At 68.8% G+C, this 14,551-nt stretch overlaps 1 protein-coding gene across 5 annotated transcripts in view; it reads left to right on the forward strand.

The window, feature by feature from the left end:
• The window catches only part of TLE2 (TLE family member 2, transcriptional corepressor), a 32,842-nt gene extending 30,709 nt beyond the window's left edge, over positions 1-2,133 (forward strand). For 4 of the 5 annotated variants that reach the window (XM_075902552.1, XM_075902553.1, XM_075902554.1 and 1 more), the window contains 3 exons: positions 86-236; positions 742-818; positions 1,465-2,133. In XM_075902552.1, the coding sequence (XP_075758667.1) occupies positions 86-236; positions 742-818; positions 1,465-1,572 (336 nt within the window). In that variant the 3' untranslated portion in view covers positions 1,573-2,133. The remainder of the gene's footprint in view (positions 1-85; positions 237-741; positions 819-1,464) is intronic. The other variant, XR_012896676.1, reaches the window with a different exon arrangement.
• Positions 2,134-14,551: the final 12,418 nt, after the last annotated feature.

Below are 14,551 nucleotides of genomic sequence, written 5' to 3' on the forward strand. Positions count from 1 at the left end.
GAGCGGGTGGGGAGGCCACTGTGCTGCGCTCGCCCCTCCCTCGGAGGGACCCGTTTCCTGGTGCCTGATTCTGCCCTCTCCCCAGATCTTCTCGCTGGGTTACTGCCCCTCGGGGGAGTGGCTCGCCGTGGGCATGGAGAGCAGCAACGTGGAGATCCTGCACGTGGCCAAGCCGGAGAAGTACCAGCTCCACCTGCATGAGAGCTGCGTCCTCTCCCTCAAATTCGCCTCCTGCGGTAGGAGTGCAAGCGGAGATACGCGCTCAGGCCGGCCCAAGGGCTGCACAGCCTAGTGGGTAGGGCAGTGGCTGAGACTCAAGAATAAGGTTCTATTCTGGGCTCTGCCGCTGGCCTACTGGGTGACCTTGGCTCTGGGCCTCAATTTCCCCTCCCCCCTTTGGGGCCCTAGCTCGTTGGGGCAGGAGCAGTTTCACGTCCTGTCTGTGCCGCCCTGGCACGATGGGGACCAGGCCTTGGCTGTGGGCTGGCGTTGCTAATGCCACCCAGTCTCATGTCAGCCTGACGGCAGAGCTCGGGGGGGGCTGGAGTTGGGCTCAGTGACCATCTGCAGGACGCAGAGAGGAGCTGGGCAGGGCATGGAGGGCTGCGTGGGCAGGACTGGCCACCGTGCGCACCGTGCGGCGGGGAGTCGACCCTGCCCGTGCTGGGCATTAGATGCCCCTTTGCTGGCTCTCGCCCACGCGTGGCCCAGCCCTGCTGACCGCAGGCTCTCCCGCCGCAGGTAAATGGTTCGTGAGCACAGGGAAGGACAATCTGCTGAACGCCTGGAGGACGCCCTACGGCGCCAGCATCTTCCAGGTGGGGAAGGGCACGCTGCTGGGAGGTTCAGGGCAAACCGGCCAGGCTGGGAGTGAGAGCAACTGCCCAGCCCGTCTGGGGCTGCCCGGTAGCCAGAATGGACCCTAGTGACCCTCTGGGCCAGAGGGCTGGCTGAGACTTATGGGGCCCAGGGCTGAAGCCAAGCAGGACCCCACTGGCCAGCGCCAAAGCCCTCGGGTTGCAGCCCGCAGGTGTTGTTACTCTCCCGACCCGGGCAGTGGGGCTGGGGCCGGCTCACCCTGCGGCCCCCCCGCATGGGGCGGTGCAGCCGCTTGGCGTCAGAAGGGGCCCGCGGTGCGGTGAAACACGCTAGGCCCACGTGGCTCTTCGGCCGGTTGAGTGTGGCTAGTTTGCTAGAGCAGGAGCCGCTATCGTGGTTCCTGCTTTTGGCCCCCACGGCTCCAGTTCGACCCCCGGTGCCTCCTGAACTAATTCCTCTAACCCGGAGCGCCAGGTTACGCAGTGGCCGGCTTTCCCTGGGGCCGACGGGCCTTCGGCTCCTCCGAAGGGCTGGGCTCCGAGTTTAACTTGTCTCCTTTGCCACTGGCCTGTCTGGCCCTGCTCTCCCCCCCTTGCTATCCCCATGGGGGCAGGGTCCTTCTCCTAACCGCCCCTCCCCTCTCAGTCCAAAGAGTCCTCCTCGGTGCTCAGCTGCGACATCTCGCTCAACGACAAGTTCATTGTCACGGGCTCGGGCGACAAGAAGGCCACGGTCTACGAAGTGGTGTACTGAAGCGTGTGCGTGGGGGGCGCCCGGCACGCTGGCGTGGAGCAGCCCGGACCGAGCTGTGCCTTGCCCGCCACCCCTCCCCTCCCGCGGGGCAGCCTTGCCAACCACCGCTGAGGCCTGCGAACTCGCCGCACCCCAGGATCTGGCCCCGCCCCACCATGCAGCTGCAGGGCAGCCCGAGCACCTCCTGCTGTTGTTCCCGGCTCGGCCTTGGGGCCCCCTCGCACCGTCTGCAAGGGGCAGGGCTACGATGCCCCCGCACCCAGCCGGGGTGGAAGGGAAACAAGACGGCTCGCTTCCATTCTGTATCTTCCATGGGCGCAGATGGGGGGCATAAAGACTCTGACCAGCTCGGCATTGGATGGAGAGACGGGGACCGATCTGACCTCCTAGCGCCGGCTGGATCCCAGGGCAAAGAGGGACGGTGGCACGGGGCAGGTGCTGCCATGGTCACGCAGTGGCCTGGCCCTGCTCCCCCGTGAGTGCTACTGAGTGAAGACACTGGTTCTCTGGTGAGGAGCCAGCTGTAATTTCTCCCCAGTAAATACAAGTACGTAACCAGCAGCCGATGCAGCGCTGATGTCGGGCAGTGGGGCTTGGCCTCGTGGCGGGGGATTAGCATGGGGGCCGTTCAGCACGGGGAGAAGAGGGGTGCAGGGCAAGCTGTGGGCTGCTAACAAGGCAGCTCCTTACAGGAAGGGAGCTGGGGGGCTAGGTGTTGAGCTGGCCCTTCGGCAGGCTGGGTGAGTATCCCAGCTCTGCTACTGCCTTCCTGGGTGGCCCTGGGCAAGTTACTTCCTCTCTTCAGGCCTCAGTCGCTCACCTGGAAAATGGGGCTAATCCATCCCTTCTCCCAGGCTTAGAGAAGGCTGCCGTGACTGCATGACCTCCCTCTCGTCGGCAGATGCACAGAGCCTAGCACGCCCCCATTTTAGTGGCAAATGGTACAAGTGACTATAAATGGTACAGCCGCAGGGGCTAATCAACGCAGTGTTGGCCCCACGGCTGGGGGAAGCAGGGGTCTGGCCACGCAGGGAATGATGCTAAGGAGCAGCAGGGGGCTGCACGGTTCCTGCCACGGGCGCCAGGTGAGAGGACAGAGCGGTAGCGCCAGGGCTGCCTGGCACAGCAGCTGCTCCAGCTCATGCAAGGGCAGCAGCGTGTGAGGAAGGCCATGCACCAAGGGGGGGGCTTGCCCAAGATGGTTGTGGGCAGGAAGGGGGGGGCTGTTTGGCTGCCACCCCTCCAGCTTGCACCATGCCACACGGGGGCTGGGAATGGCGAGGCCCAGGCCCAGCGACACCCAGAGAACATGGGCCGTGGCCGCACCCGTGAGCCCCCCGACGGGCTCAGGAGCCGGCGTGTCAGCCTGGCGGGCGCTGTGTCCATTGCTCATGGGCGGGGCGGAGCCAGGGTTTGTTTTCATGGGCCCAGGTCAAGGCCTCGCGCTGCTGGATGCCGAGTCTGTGCCAGCCACGCGTGGCAAAGGAGGGCCGGGCTCAGCAGTAGCAGCGCCCTGTGCCCCCCCTTCCCGTTGAGAGCGTCACCCAAACAGCTGTCCCGTGACACGGGCGCAGCTCCTGCCAGGGCTGAGCAATGACCCGGTGGCAGGGCCAGCCCCACCCCTGTAGGTACCTGCACCTCTGCAGTACGGGCGAGAGCAGCACCCATTGGCCGCCGGTTGTCACGCCTGGCCAATGGGAGCAGCAGGAAGTGGCGCAGCGCGGGGCTCAGCGATCAGCTGCAAGAGCCTTTCCAGTGAAATGCAGGGAACGACGCCAGCAGCGGCCCCAGGAGCTCACACCGGGGCACCAGCACCAGCCCTCCCTGTGCGGGGGTGCTGCAAGGTCAGGGATGGCTGCTGCAGCCCCAGCGGAGGGGGGAGCGAGGAGCCCAGGATTCGCTGCTTTAGCCTCAGGCCAGGAAACAAACCCCCACGCATGCCCCCTTGGTGTCTCCCCCAGCGCCCATAGCAGGACCCGGCCCTAAGGCGCCCTGCCAAGCAGAGAGGCTGGAGCAGCCAAGCCCTAGGCCAGCTTGATGCCAGCAGCCTCTGTCCACCGAGGAGGAAAAACAGGTTTGGAGACAGCTGACTAGCGGGGAGGGCTGATCTGCCACCCACTGCACCTGCCAAGTGCTTGGCCAGCCCTCGCCAGCGCCGCCTCTCAGCCAGCCCTGCCTTGGCTTTGATCGCAGGGAGGCTGCTGCTGCTGAAACAGCCTGTCTGCCCCACGTGGCCCTGGGGCGCAGCCGGGCGATAGGGCAGGGCAGGACCCAAGAGCCACCGGCCTCTCTCCATCACTTGACTGGGGCTTTTACCTTGCATGGGACCGGGGAGAAGAGCGGGAGCATCGCAGGGGCAGGGGCAGCAGCCCCATGGCTGGATCTGCCCCACCTGCACAGGCGCTCGCTGCAGTGGGGCAGTTATCCCCGAGGCTCTGATTGCTGCACCCACCCCTGGCAGAGGGGGATACTGCCCCTGCCAACTCCCAGTCCCCTGCTGCTGCAGCAGGTTTGAGCAACTTCCACTCCCCCCCCCCCCCCCAGCTAGGGAAGGTGCTGTGGTCCTCGGCTGCTCTGGCCCACCTTGCTCGCAGAGCCTCCAGGAAGCCCCAGCACAGCCGTGACCCTTCCTCACTCTCGCTCTATGGCCCAGGCCCCTCACACCAGCTATGTCTACACGCGCGGCTTCTTGTGCAAGGAAACGTCCACACTGCCACGTGCGAGCTGTGCTTTTGCGCAGGAGCGCCCGTGGCAGTGTGGACGCTCTCTTGCACAAGAAAGCTCTGATGGAAATTTTAGCCAAAGGGCTTTCTTGTGCAAGAAATCCCTGCTGAGCGTCCACACTGTCCTCTTGCACAAGAGCCCCAGCACGAGAGGGCTTACACCTGTCAAAAAAGAGCGTAGCTCTTGCACAAGGAGCCCTCTCTTCCCACGTGCACTGTACAGTTCCTTGCACAAGAGCGGGCGGGCAGTGTGGACGCTCTGCGGATTCTTGCGCAAGAAGCCCTCTCTTCCCACGCCGCACTGTACAGTTCCTTGCACAAGAGCGGGCGGGCAGTGTGGACGCTCTGCGGATTCTTGCACAAGAAGCCCTCTCTTCCCACGCCGCACTGTACAGTTCCTTGGGCAAGAGCGGGCGGGCAGTGTGGACGCTCTGCGGATTCTTGCACACGGAGCCCTCTCTTCCCACGCGCACTGTACAGTTCCTTGCACAAGAGCGGGCGGGCAGTGTGGATGCTCTGCGGATTCTTGTGCAAGGAGCCCTCTCTTCCCACGCCGCACTGTACAGTTCCTTGGGCAAGAGCGGGTGGGCAGTGTGGACGCTCTGCGGATTCTTGCGCAAGGAGCCCTCTCTTCCCACGCGCACTGTACAGTTCCTTGCACAAGAGCGGGCGGGCAGTGTGGACGCTCTGTGGATTCTTGCGCAAGGAGCCCTCTCTTCCCACGCGCACTGTACAGTTCCTTGCACAAGAGTGGGTGGGCAGCGTGGATGCTCTGCGGATTCTTGCACACGGAGCCCTCTCTTCCCACGCGCACTGTACAGTTCCTTGCACAAGAGCGGGCGGGCAGTGTGGACGCTCTGTGGATTCTTGCACACAGAGCCCTCTCTTCCCACGCGCACTGTACAGTTCCTTGCACAAGAGCGGGTGGGCAGTGTGGACGCTCTGCGGATTCTTGCACAAGGAGCCCTCTCTTCCCACGCGCACTGTACAGTTCCTTGCACAAGAGCGAGCGGGCAGCGTGGATGCTCTGTGGATTCTTGCACAAGGAGCCCTCTCTTCCCATGCGCACTGTACAGTTCCTTGCACAAGAGCAGGCGGGCAGCGTGGACGCTCTGCGGATTCTTGCACACGGAGCCCTCTCTTCCCACGCGCACTGTACAGTTCCTTGCACAAGAGCGGGCGGGCAGTGTGGACGCTCTGTGGATTCTTGCACAAGGAGCCCTCTCTTCCCACGCGCACTGTACAGTTCCTTGCACAAGAGCGGGAGGGCAGCGTGGATGCTCTGCAGATTCTTGCACAAGGAGCCCTCTCTTCCCACGCGCACTGTACAGTTCCTTGCACAAGAGCGGGAGGGCAGCGTGGATGCTCTGCGGATTCTTGCACAAGGAGCCCTCTCTTCCCATGCGCACTGTACAGTTCCTTGCACAAGAGCGGGAGGGCAGCGTGGATGCTCTGCAGATTCTTGCACAAGGAGCCCTCTCTTCCCACGCGCACTGTACAGTTCCTTGCAGAAGAGCGGGCGGGCAGCGTGGACGCTCTGCGGATTCTTGCACAAGGAGCCCTCTCTTCCCACGCGCACTGTACAGTTCCTTGCACAAGAGCGGGCGGGCAGCGTGGACGCTCTGCGGATTCTTGCGCAAGAATGGCCGTACTTGCAGAAGCAGCTGCGAGTGTAGCCATAGCCTCCGAGACGGGGGATGCAGCTGACCCAGCCTGCTGCAGAGCTCAGAGGGAAGGATGCCCGACCCCCTGGCCCACCTCATCACAGCTGGTCCCTGACCCGAGAACCGCAGCCCAGGCTGCGGCCAGGGGAAGCAGAAGGGCAGGGTGGGAAGGCAGCTGAAACCTGACAACTCCCCCCCCCTCCGGCCCGGAAAACAAAACATCCCAGTCGGTTTTACGCCACATTTCCTAGCACGGCTGCAGGAAGGTCGTGCGGGGTCAGGATGGAATCCACTAGGCTTCAGGCAGGGGGGAGGAAAACCAGAGCTGGGCGGGGTCCTGGCTAGCCAGGGACTTGGCAGGGCAACCATCCCCTCCCCCATTGCCTCCCCCAGCACAGCTGTTCTCTGGCTCGCCACACGGGTGCTGCCCGCCCAGCAGGAAACCGGCGCCAACAGCCGCTTGCAGCCACACACCTGCAGGGGGGAGGCGGGCAGCCATTAAGCGTCCCGTTTCCTGCAGCAGGGGCGCGCGCAGGATGTGGTGGGCACGGGGGGGCTGTTTGCTGAGGAGTGGGGCCGGAGGAGGCTCCCGGGCTGTCCCTGACGTAGGTGCACACGCTGCTCTTGGCCCAGGCCCCACGCAGAGGCAGCAGCCCATGCCAGCTGGAAGCCTCGGGCCCCCCCGGCAGCTGTACCTGCAGCCTTCCCGCTGGGCACAGCACTGGACCCGGCTCTGCCTGCCTGAGGCACATGCCCAGGGGCAAAGCTGCAGGGCCCCTTATTCTTGCAGCTGAACAGGGCAGGCGGCACAGGCAGGACCCTCCCCAAACAGCCTCCCCTGCCGGCCCCAGGACTCTCCGGCCATCCAGCGCTGGGGCAGGTGGCAGGGCTGCAGGGTGGCCCTGCTGGCCGGGGTGAGGGCAGCTCAGCCCCAGCCCGCTGGCCAGTTCGCCACCCCTTCAGCCCTGGGGCGGGGCGGGGCTGCCTGGCCTCTGAGCGCCACGGGCAAGGGCCAGCCGCCACATTGCTTGGGGGGGGAAGAGAGAGAGATGGGCAGGGTCCAGCAGCAACCCGGGGGGGGCTGGGCCTGTGGGGGTAGGACTGGGGGGGAGGCTTGCCCCCCCGCCAGGGGTTCCCCAGGGCACATGGAAGGGACTCTCTGGGGCAGGCAGGGAAGGGGGCTGCTCGCCCTGCTGCCCGGTGGGGCCCTGTTCACCATTACGCAGATTCCTTTCACTAGTGACACAGGCGGAGCCGGGGCCTGCTCTTGCACATGACACTGAGCAGGGGAGCCCAGCCCCTCCTCCTGCAGCCAATCACAGGGCTGCGGCGGTTCAACCCCCCCCCCATTCGAGCCCCCCACTGCAGTGAGCAAGGCGTGGGGCAGATCACCTTGCTTATGGGCCCCCTGCAGCCCTGCACGGAAGGAAGCTCTAGGGTTCCCTGCGAGCAGCCCCACCCCCCAGGAGAGGTGCATAGGAGGCTGGAACCAGGCCCTGGTTCTTGCACATCTTGCTTCCAGAGCAAGGGTGGGGGGCCTGCCCGCTGGAGGGCTCCCGGTTCCCTAGTTGGTGCTGGCCTGCCCCATGGCTCCCGCCCCCAGCCTCGTCCTGGTTCTCACAAGGGCCACCCCCGCAAGGAGAACCTCCTGGGGAAGGCCAACAACCGTCCTTGTGCGGCAGTGGCCAGGCGGCGCACAGCGGCCAAGCTGCGAGGAGCTGGAGAAGGCAGGTCATGCAGGCAGAACAGCCGCCCCTGAGCCCTGGTGCAACTGGGAGGGGCAGGGAAAAGTTATTCCCCTCCCCCTCTACTGGGCCCCAAGGGGCACACGCTGTGCTGGGGTCCCCGCCCTGCCTGGGGGCTCTGCTCTAGGGCCGCGGTGGCTCACCACTCTCACGGGGACCGAGGGGGCACACACACGCTGTGCTGGGGGCCCCGCCCTGCCTGGGGGCTCTGCTCTAGGGCCGCGGTGGCTCACCACTCTCACGGGGACCGAGGGGGCACACACACGCTGTGCTGGGGTCCCCGCCCTGCCTGGGGGCTCTGCTCTAGGGCCGCGGTGGCTCACCACTCTCACGAGGACCGAGGGGGCACACGCTGTGCTGGGGGCCCCGCCCTGCCTGGGGGCTCTGCTCTAGGGCCGCGGTGGCTCACCACTCTCACGAGGACCAAGGGGGGCACACACACGCTGTGCTGGGGGCCCCGCCCTGCCTGGGGGCTCTGCTCTAGGGCCGCGGTGGCTCACCACTCTCACGGGGACCGAGGGGGCACACGCTGTGCTGGGGGCCCCGCCCTGCCTGGGGGCTCTGCTCTAGGGCCGCGGTGGCTCACCACTCTCACGGGGACCGAGGGGGCACACACACGCTGTGCTGGGGTCCCCGCCCTGCCTGGGGGCTCTGCTCTAGGGCCGCGGTGGCTCACCACTCTCACGAGGACCGAGGGGGCACACGCTGTGCTGGGGTCCCCGCCCTGCCTGGGGGCTCAGCTCTAGGGCCGCGGTGGCTCACCACTCTCACGAGGACCGAGGGGGCACACGCTGTGCTGGGGGCCCCGCCCTGCCTGGGGGCTCAGCTCTAGGGCCGCGGTGGCTCACCACTCTCACGAGGACCGAGGGGGCACACGCTGTGCTGGGGGCCCCGCCCTGCCTGGGGGCTCTGCTCTAGGGCCGCGGTGGCTCACCACTCTCACGAGGACCGAGGGGGCACACACACGCTGTGCTGGGGTCCCCGCCCTGCCTGGGGGCTCAGCTCTAGGGCCGCGGTGGCTCACCACTCTCACGAGGACCAAGGGGGCACACGCTGTGCTGGGGGCCCCGCCCTGCCTGGGGGCTCAGCTCTAGGGCCGCGGTGGCTCACCAATCGCACGGGGACCGAGGGGGCACACACACGCTGTGCTGGGGTCCCCGCCCTGCCTGGGGGCTCTGTTCTAGGGCCGCGGTGGCTCCCCACTCTCACGAGGACCGAGGGGGCACACACACGCTGTGCTGGGGGCCCCGCCCTGCCTGGGGGCTCTGCTCTAGGGCCACGGTGGCTCACCACTCTCACGGGGACCGAGGGGGCACACACACGCTGTGCTGGGGTCCCCGCCCTGCCTGGGGGCTCTGCTCTAGGGCCACGGTGGCTCACCACTCTCACGAGGACCAAGGGGGAACACACGCTGTGCTGGGGTCCCCGCCCTGCCTGGGGGCTCTGCTCTAGGGCCGCGGTGGCTCACCACTCTCACGGGGACCGAGGGGGCACACACGCTGTGCTGGGGTCCCCGCCCTGCCTGGGGGCTCTGCTCTAGGGCCGCAGTGGCTCACCACTCTCACGGGGACCGAGGGGGCACACACACGCTGTGCTGGGGTCCCCGCCCTGCCTGGGGGCTCTGCTCTAGGGCCACGGTGGCTCACCACTCTCACGAGGACCAAGGGGGAACACACGCTGTGCTGGGGTCCCCGCCCTGCCTGGGGGCTCTGCTCTAGGGCCGCGGTGGCTCACCACTCTCACGGGGACCGAGGGGGCACACACGCTGTGCTGGGGGCCCCGCCCTGCCTGGGGGCTCTGCTCTAGGGCCCCGGTGGCTCACCACTCTCACGAGGACCGAGGGGGCACACACACGCTGTGCTGGGGGCTCCGCCCTGCCTGGGGGCTCTGCTCTAGGGCCACGGTGGCTCACCACTCTCACGAGGACCAAGGGGGAACACACGCTGTGCTGGGGTCCCCGCCCTGCCTGGGGGCTCTGCTCTAGGGCCCCGGTGGCTCACCACTCTCACGGGGACCGAGGGGGGGCACACACGCTGTGCTGGGGGCCCCGCCCTGCCTGGGGGCTCAGCTCTAGGGCCGCGGTGGCTCACCACTCTCACGGGGACCGAGGGGGCACACACACGCTGTGCTAGGGGCCCCGCCCTGCCTGGGGGCTCAGCTCTAGGGCCGCGGTGGCTCACCACTCTCACGAGGACCGAGGGGGCACACGCTGTGCTGGGGGCCCCGCCCTGCCTGGGGGCTCAGCTCTAGGGCCACGGTGGCTCACCACTCTCACGGGGACCGAGGGGGCACACACGCTGTGCTGGGGTCCCCGCCCTGCCTGGGGGCTCAGCTCTAGGGCCACGGTGGCTCACCACTCTCACGGGGACCGAGGGGGCACACACGCTGTGCTGGGGGCCCCGCCCTGCCTGGGGGCTCTGCTCTAGGGCCGCGGTGGCTCACCACTCTCACGGAGACCGAGGGGGGGCACACACGCTGTGCTGGGGGCCCCGCCCTGCCTGGGGGCTCTGCTCTAGGGCCGCGGTGGCTCACCACTCTCACGAGGACCGAGGGGGGGCACACACACGCTATGCTGGGGTCCCCGCCCTGCCTGGGGGCTCAGCTCTAGGGCCGCAGTGGCTCACCACTCTCACGAGGCCCAAGGGGGCACACACACACTGTGCTGGGGTCCCCGCCCTGCCTGGGGGCTCAGCTCTAGGGCCGCGGTGGCTCACCACTCTCACGGGGACCGAGGGGGCACACACGCTGTGCTGGGGGCCCCGCCCTGCCTGGGGGCCCAGCTCTAGGGCCGCGGTGGCTCACCACTCTCACGAGGACCGAGGGGGCACACACACACTGTGCTGGGGTCCCCGCCCTGCCTGGGGGCTCTGCTCTAGAGCCGCGGTGGCTCACCGTTCTCACGGCGACCGAGGGGGCACACACACGCTATGCTGGGGTCCCCGCCCTGCCTGGGGGCTCTGCTCTAGGGCCGCGGTGGCTCACCACTCTCACGGGGACCGAGGGGCCCACACGCTGTGCTGGGGGCCCCGCCCTGCCTGGGGGCTCTGCTCTAGGGCCGCGGTGGCTCACCACTCTCACGAGGACCGAGGGGGCACACACTGTGCTGGGGGCCCTGCCCTGCCTGGGGGCTTAGCTCTAGGGCCGCGGTGGCTCACCACTCTCACGGGGACCGAGGGGGCACACGCTGTGCTGGGGTCCCCGCCCTGCCTGGGGGCTCAGCTCTAGGGCCGCGGTGGCTCACCACTCTCACGAGGACCGAGGGGGCACACACACGCTGTGCTGGGGTCCCCGCCCTGCCTGGGGGCTCAGCTCTAGGGCCGCGGTGGCTCACCACTCTCACGAGGACCGAGGGGGCACACACGCTGTGCTGGGGGCCCCGCCCTGCCTGGGGGCCCAGCTCTAGGGCCGCGGTGGCTCCCCACTCTCACGAGGACCGAGGGGGCACACACACACTGTGCTGGGGTCCCCGCCCTGCCTGGGGGCTCTGCTCTAGGGCCGCGGTGGCTCACCACTCTCACGAGGACCGAGGGGGCACACACACGCTGTGCTGGGGTCCCCGCCCTGCCTGGGGGCTCTGCTCTAGGGCCGCGGTGGCTCACCACTCTCACGGGGACCGAGGGGCCCACACGCTGTGCTGGGGGCCCTGCCCTGCCTGGGGGCTTAGCTCTAGGGCCGCGGTGGCTCACCACTCTCACGGGGACCGAGGGGGCACACGCTGTGCTGGGGTCCCCGCCCTGCCTGGGGGCTCAGCTCTAGGGCCGCGGTGGCTCACCACTCTCACGAGGACCGAGGGGGCACACACACGCTGTGCTGGGGTCCCCGCCCTGCCTGGGGGCTCAGCTCTAGGGCCGCGGTGGCTCACCAATCGCACGGGGACCGAGGGGGCACACACACGCTGTGCTGGGGTCCCCGCCCTGCCTGGGGGCTCTGTTCTAGGGCCGCGGTGGCTCCCCACTCTCACGAGGACCGAGGGGGGGCACACACACGCTGTGCTGGGGTCCCCGCCCTGCCTGGGGGCTCTGCTCTAGGGCCGCGGTGGCTCACCACTCTCACGAGGACCAAGGGGGAACACACGCTGTGCTGGGGTCCCCGCCCTGCCTGGGGGCTCTGCTCTAGGGCCACGGTGGCTCACCACTCTCACGAGGACCGAGGGGGCACACACACACTGTGCTGGGGTCCCCGCCCTGCCTGGGGGCTCTGCTCTAGGGCCACGGTGGCTCACCACTCTCACGAGGACCGAGGGGACACACACACTGTGCTGGGGTCCCCGCCCTGCCTGGGGGCTCTGCTCTCGGGCCGCGGTGGCTCACCACTCTCACGAGGACCGAGGGGGCACACACACTGTGCTGGGGTCCCCGCCCTGCCTGGGGGCTCTGCTCTAGGGCCCCGGTGGCTCACCACTCTCACGGGGACCGAGGGGGGGCACACACGCTGTGCTGGGGTCCCCGCCCTGCCTGGGGGCTCAGCTCTAGGGCCGCGGTGGCTCACCACTCTCACGGGGACCGAGGGGGCACACACGCTGTGCTGGGGGCCCCGCCCTGCCTGGGGGCCCAGCTCTAGGGCCGCGGTGGCTCACCACTCTCACGAGGACCGAGGGGGCACACGCTGTGCTGGGGGCCCCGCCCTGCCTGGGGGCTCTGCTCTATAGCCGCGGTGGCTCACCGTTCTCACGGCGACCGAGGGGGCACACGCTGTGCTGGGGTCCCTGCCCTGCCTGGGGGCTTAGCTCTAGGGCCGCGGTGGCTCACCACTCTCACGGGGACCGAGGGGGCACACGCTGTGCTGGGGTCCCCGCCCTGCCTGGGGGCTCAGCTCTAGGGCCGCGGTGGCTCACCACTCTCACGAGGACCGAGGGGGCACACACACGCTGTGCTGGGGTCCCCGCCCTGCCTGGGGGCTCAGCTCTACGGCCGCGGTGGCTCACCACTCTCACGAGGACCGAGGGGGCACACGCTGTGCTGGGGTCCCCGCCCTGCCTGGGGGCTCTGCTCTAGGGCCGCGGTGGCTCACCACTCTCACGAGGACCGAGGGGGCACACACACGCTGTGCTGGGGGCCCCGCCCTGCCTGGGGGCTCAGCTCTAGGGCCGCGGTGGCTCACCACTCTCACGGGGACCGAGGGGGCACACACACGCTATGCTGGGGTCCCCGCCCTGCCTGGGGGCTCTGCTCTAGGGCCGCGGTGGCTCACCACTCTCACGGGGACCGAGGGGCCCACACGCTGTGCTGGGGTCCCCGCCCTGCCTGGGGGCTCAGCTCTAGGGCCGCGGTGGCTCACCACTCTCACGGGGACCGAGGGGGCACACGCTGTGCTGGGGGCCCCGCCCTGCCTGGGGGCTCAGCTCTAGGGCCGCGGTGGCTCACCACTCTCACGGGGACCAAGGGGGGCACACACACGCTGTGCTGGGGGCCCCGCCCTGCCTGGGGGCTCAGCTCTAGGGCCGCGGTGGCTCACCACTCTCACGGGGACCGAGGGGGCACACACACGCTGTGCTGGGGTCCCCGACCTGCCTGGGGGCTCTGCTCTAGGGCCGCGGTGGCTCACCACTCTCACGGGGACCGAGGGGGGGCACACACACGCTGTGCTGGGGGCCCCGCCCTGCCTGGGGGCTCAGCTCTAGGGCCGCGGTGGCTCACCACTCTCACGGGGACCAAGGGGGCACACGCTCTGCTGGGGGCCCCGCCCTGCCTGGGGGCTCAGCTCTAGGGCCGCGGTGGCTCACCACTCTCACGGAGACCGAGGGGGGGCACACACGCTGTGCTGGGGGCCCCGCCCTGCCTGGGGGCTCTGCTCTAGGGCCGCGGTGGCTCACCACTCTCACGGGGACCGAGGGGGCACACACACGCTGTGCTGGGGTCCCCGCCCTACCTGGGGGCTCAGCTCTAGGGCCGCGGTGACTCACCACTCTCACGAGGACCGAGGGGGCACACACACGCTGTGCTGGGGTCCCCACCCTGCCTGGGGGCTCAGCTCTAGGGCCGCGGTGGCTCACCACTCTCACGGAGACCGAGGGGGGGCACACACGCTGTGCTGGGGGCCCCGCCCTGCCTGGGGGCTCTGCTCTAGGGCCGCGGTGGCTCACCACTCTCACGAGGACCGAGGGGGCACACACACGCTGTGCTGGGGTCCCCACCCTGCCTGGGGGCTCTGCTCTAGGGCCGCGGTGGCTCACCACTCTCACGAGGACCGAGGGGGCACACACACGCTGTGCTGGGGGCCCCGCCCTGCCTGGGGGCTCTGCTCTAGGGCCCCGGTGGCTCACCACTCTCACGGGGACCAAGGGGGCACACGCTGTGCTGGGGTCCCCGCCCTGCCTGGGGGCTCTGCTCTAGGGCCGCGGTGGCTCACCACTCTCACGGGGACCGAGGGGGCACACACACGCTGTGCTGGGGTCCCCGCCCTGCCTGGGGGCTCTGCTCTAGGGCCGCGGTGGCTCACCACTCTCACGGGGACCGAGGGGGCACACACACGCTGTGCTGGGGTCCCCGCCCTGCCTGGGGGCTCTGCTCTAGGGCCGCGGTGGCTCACCACTCTCACGAGGACCGAGGGGGCACACACACGCTGTGCTGGGGTCCCCGCCCTGCCTGGGGGCTCTGCTCTAGGGCCGCGGTGGCTCACCACTCTCACGGGGACCGAGGGGGCACACACACGCTGTGCTGGGGTCCCCGCCCTGCCTGGGGGCTCTGCTCTAGGGCCGCGGTGGCTCACCACTCTCACGGGGACCGAGGGGCCCACACGCTGTGCTGGGGGCCCCGCCCTGCCTGGGGGCTTAGCTCTAGGGCCGCGGTGGCTCACCACTCTCACGGGGACCGAGGGGGCACACGCTGTGCTGGGGGCCCCGCCCTGC

Source organism: Pelodiscus sinensis, chromosome 19 (assembly GCF_049634645.1).
Source record: "Pelodiscus sinensis isolate JC-2024 chromosome 19, ASM4963464v1, whole genome shotgun sequence".
Taxonomy (NCBI): Eukaryota; Metazoa; Chordata; order Testudines; family Trionychidae; genus Pelodiscus; species Pelodiscus sinensis.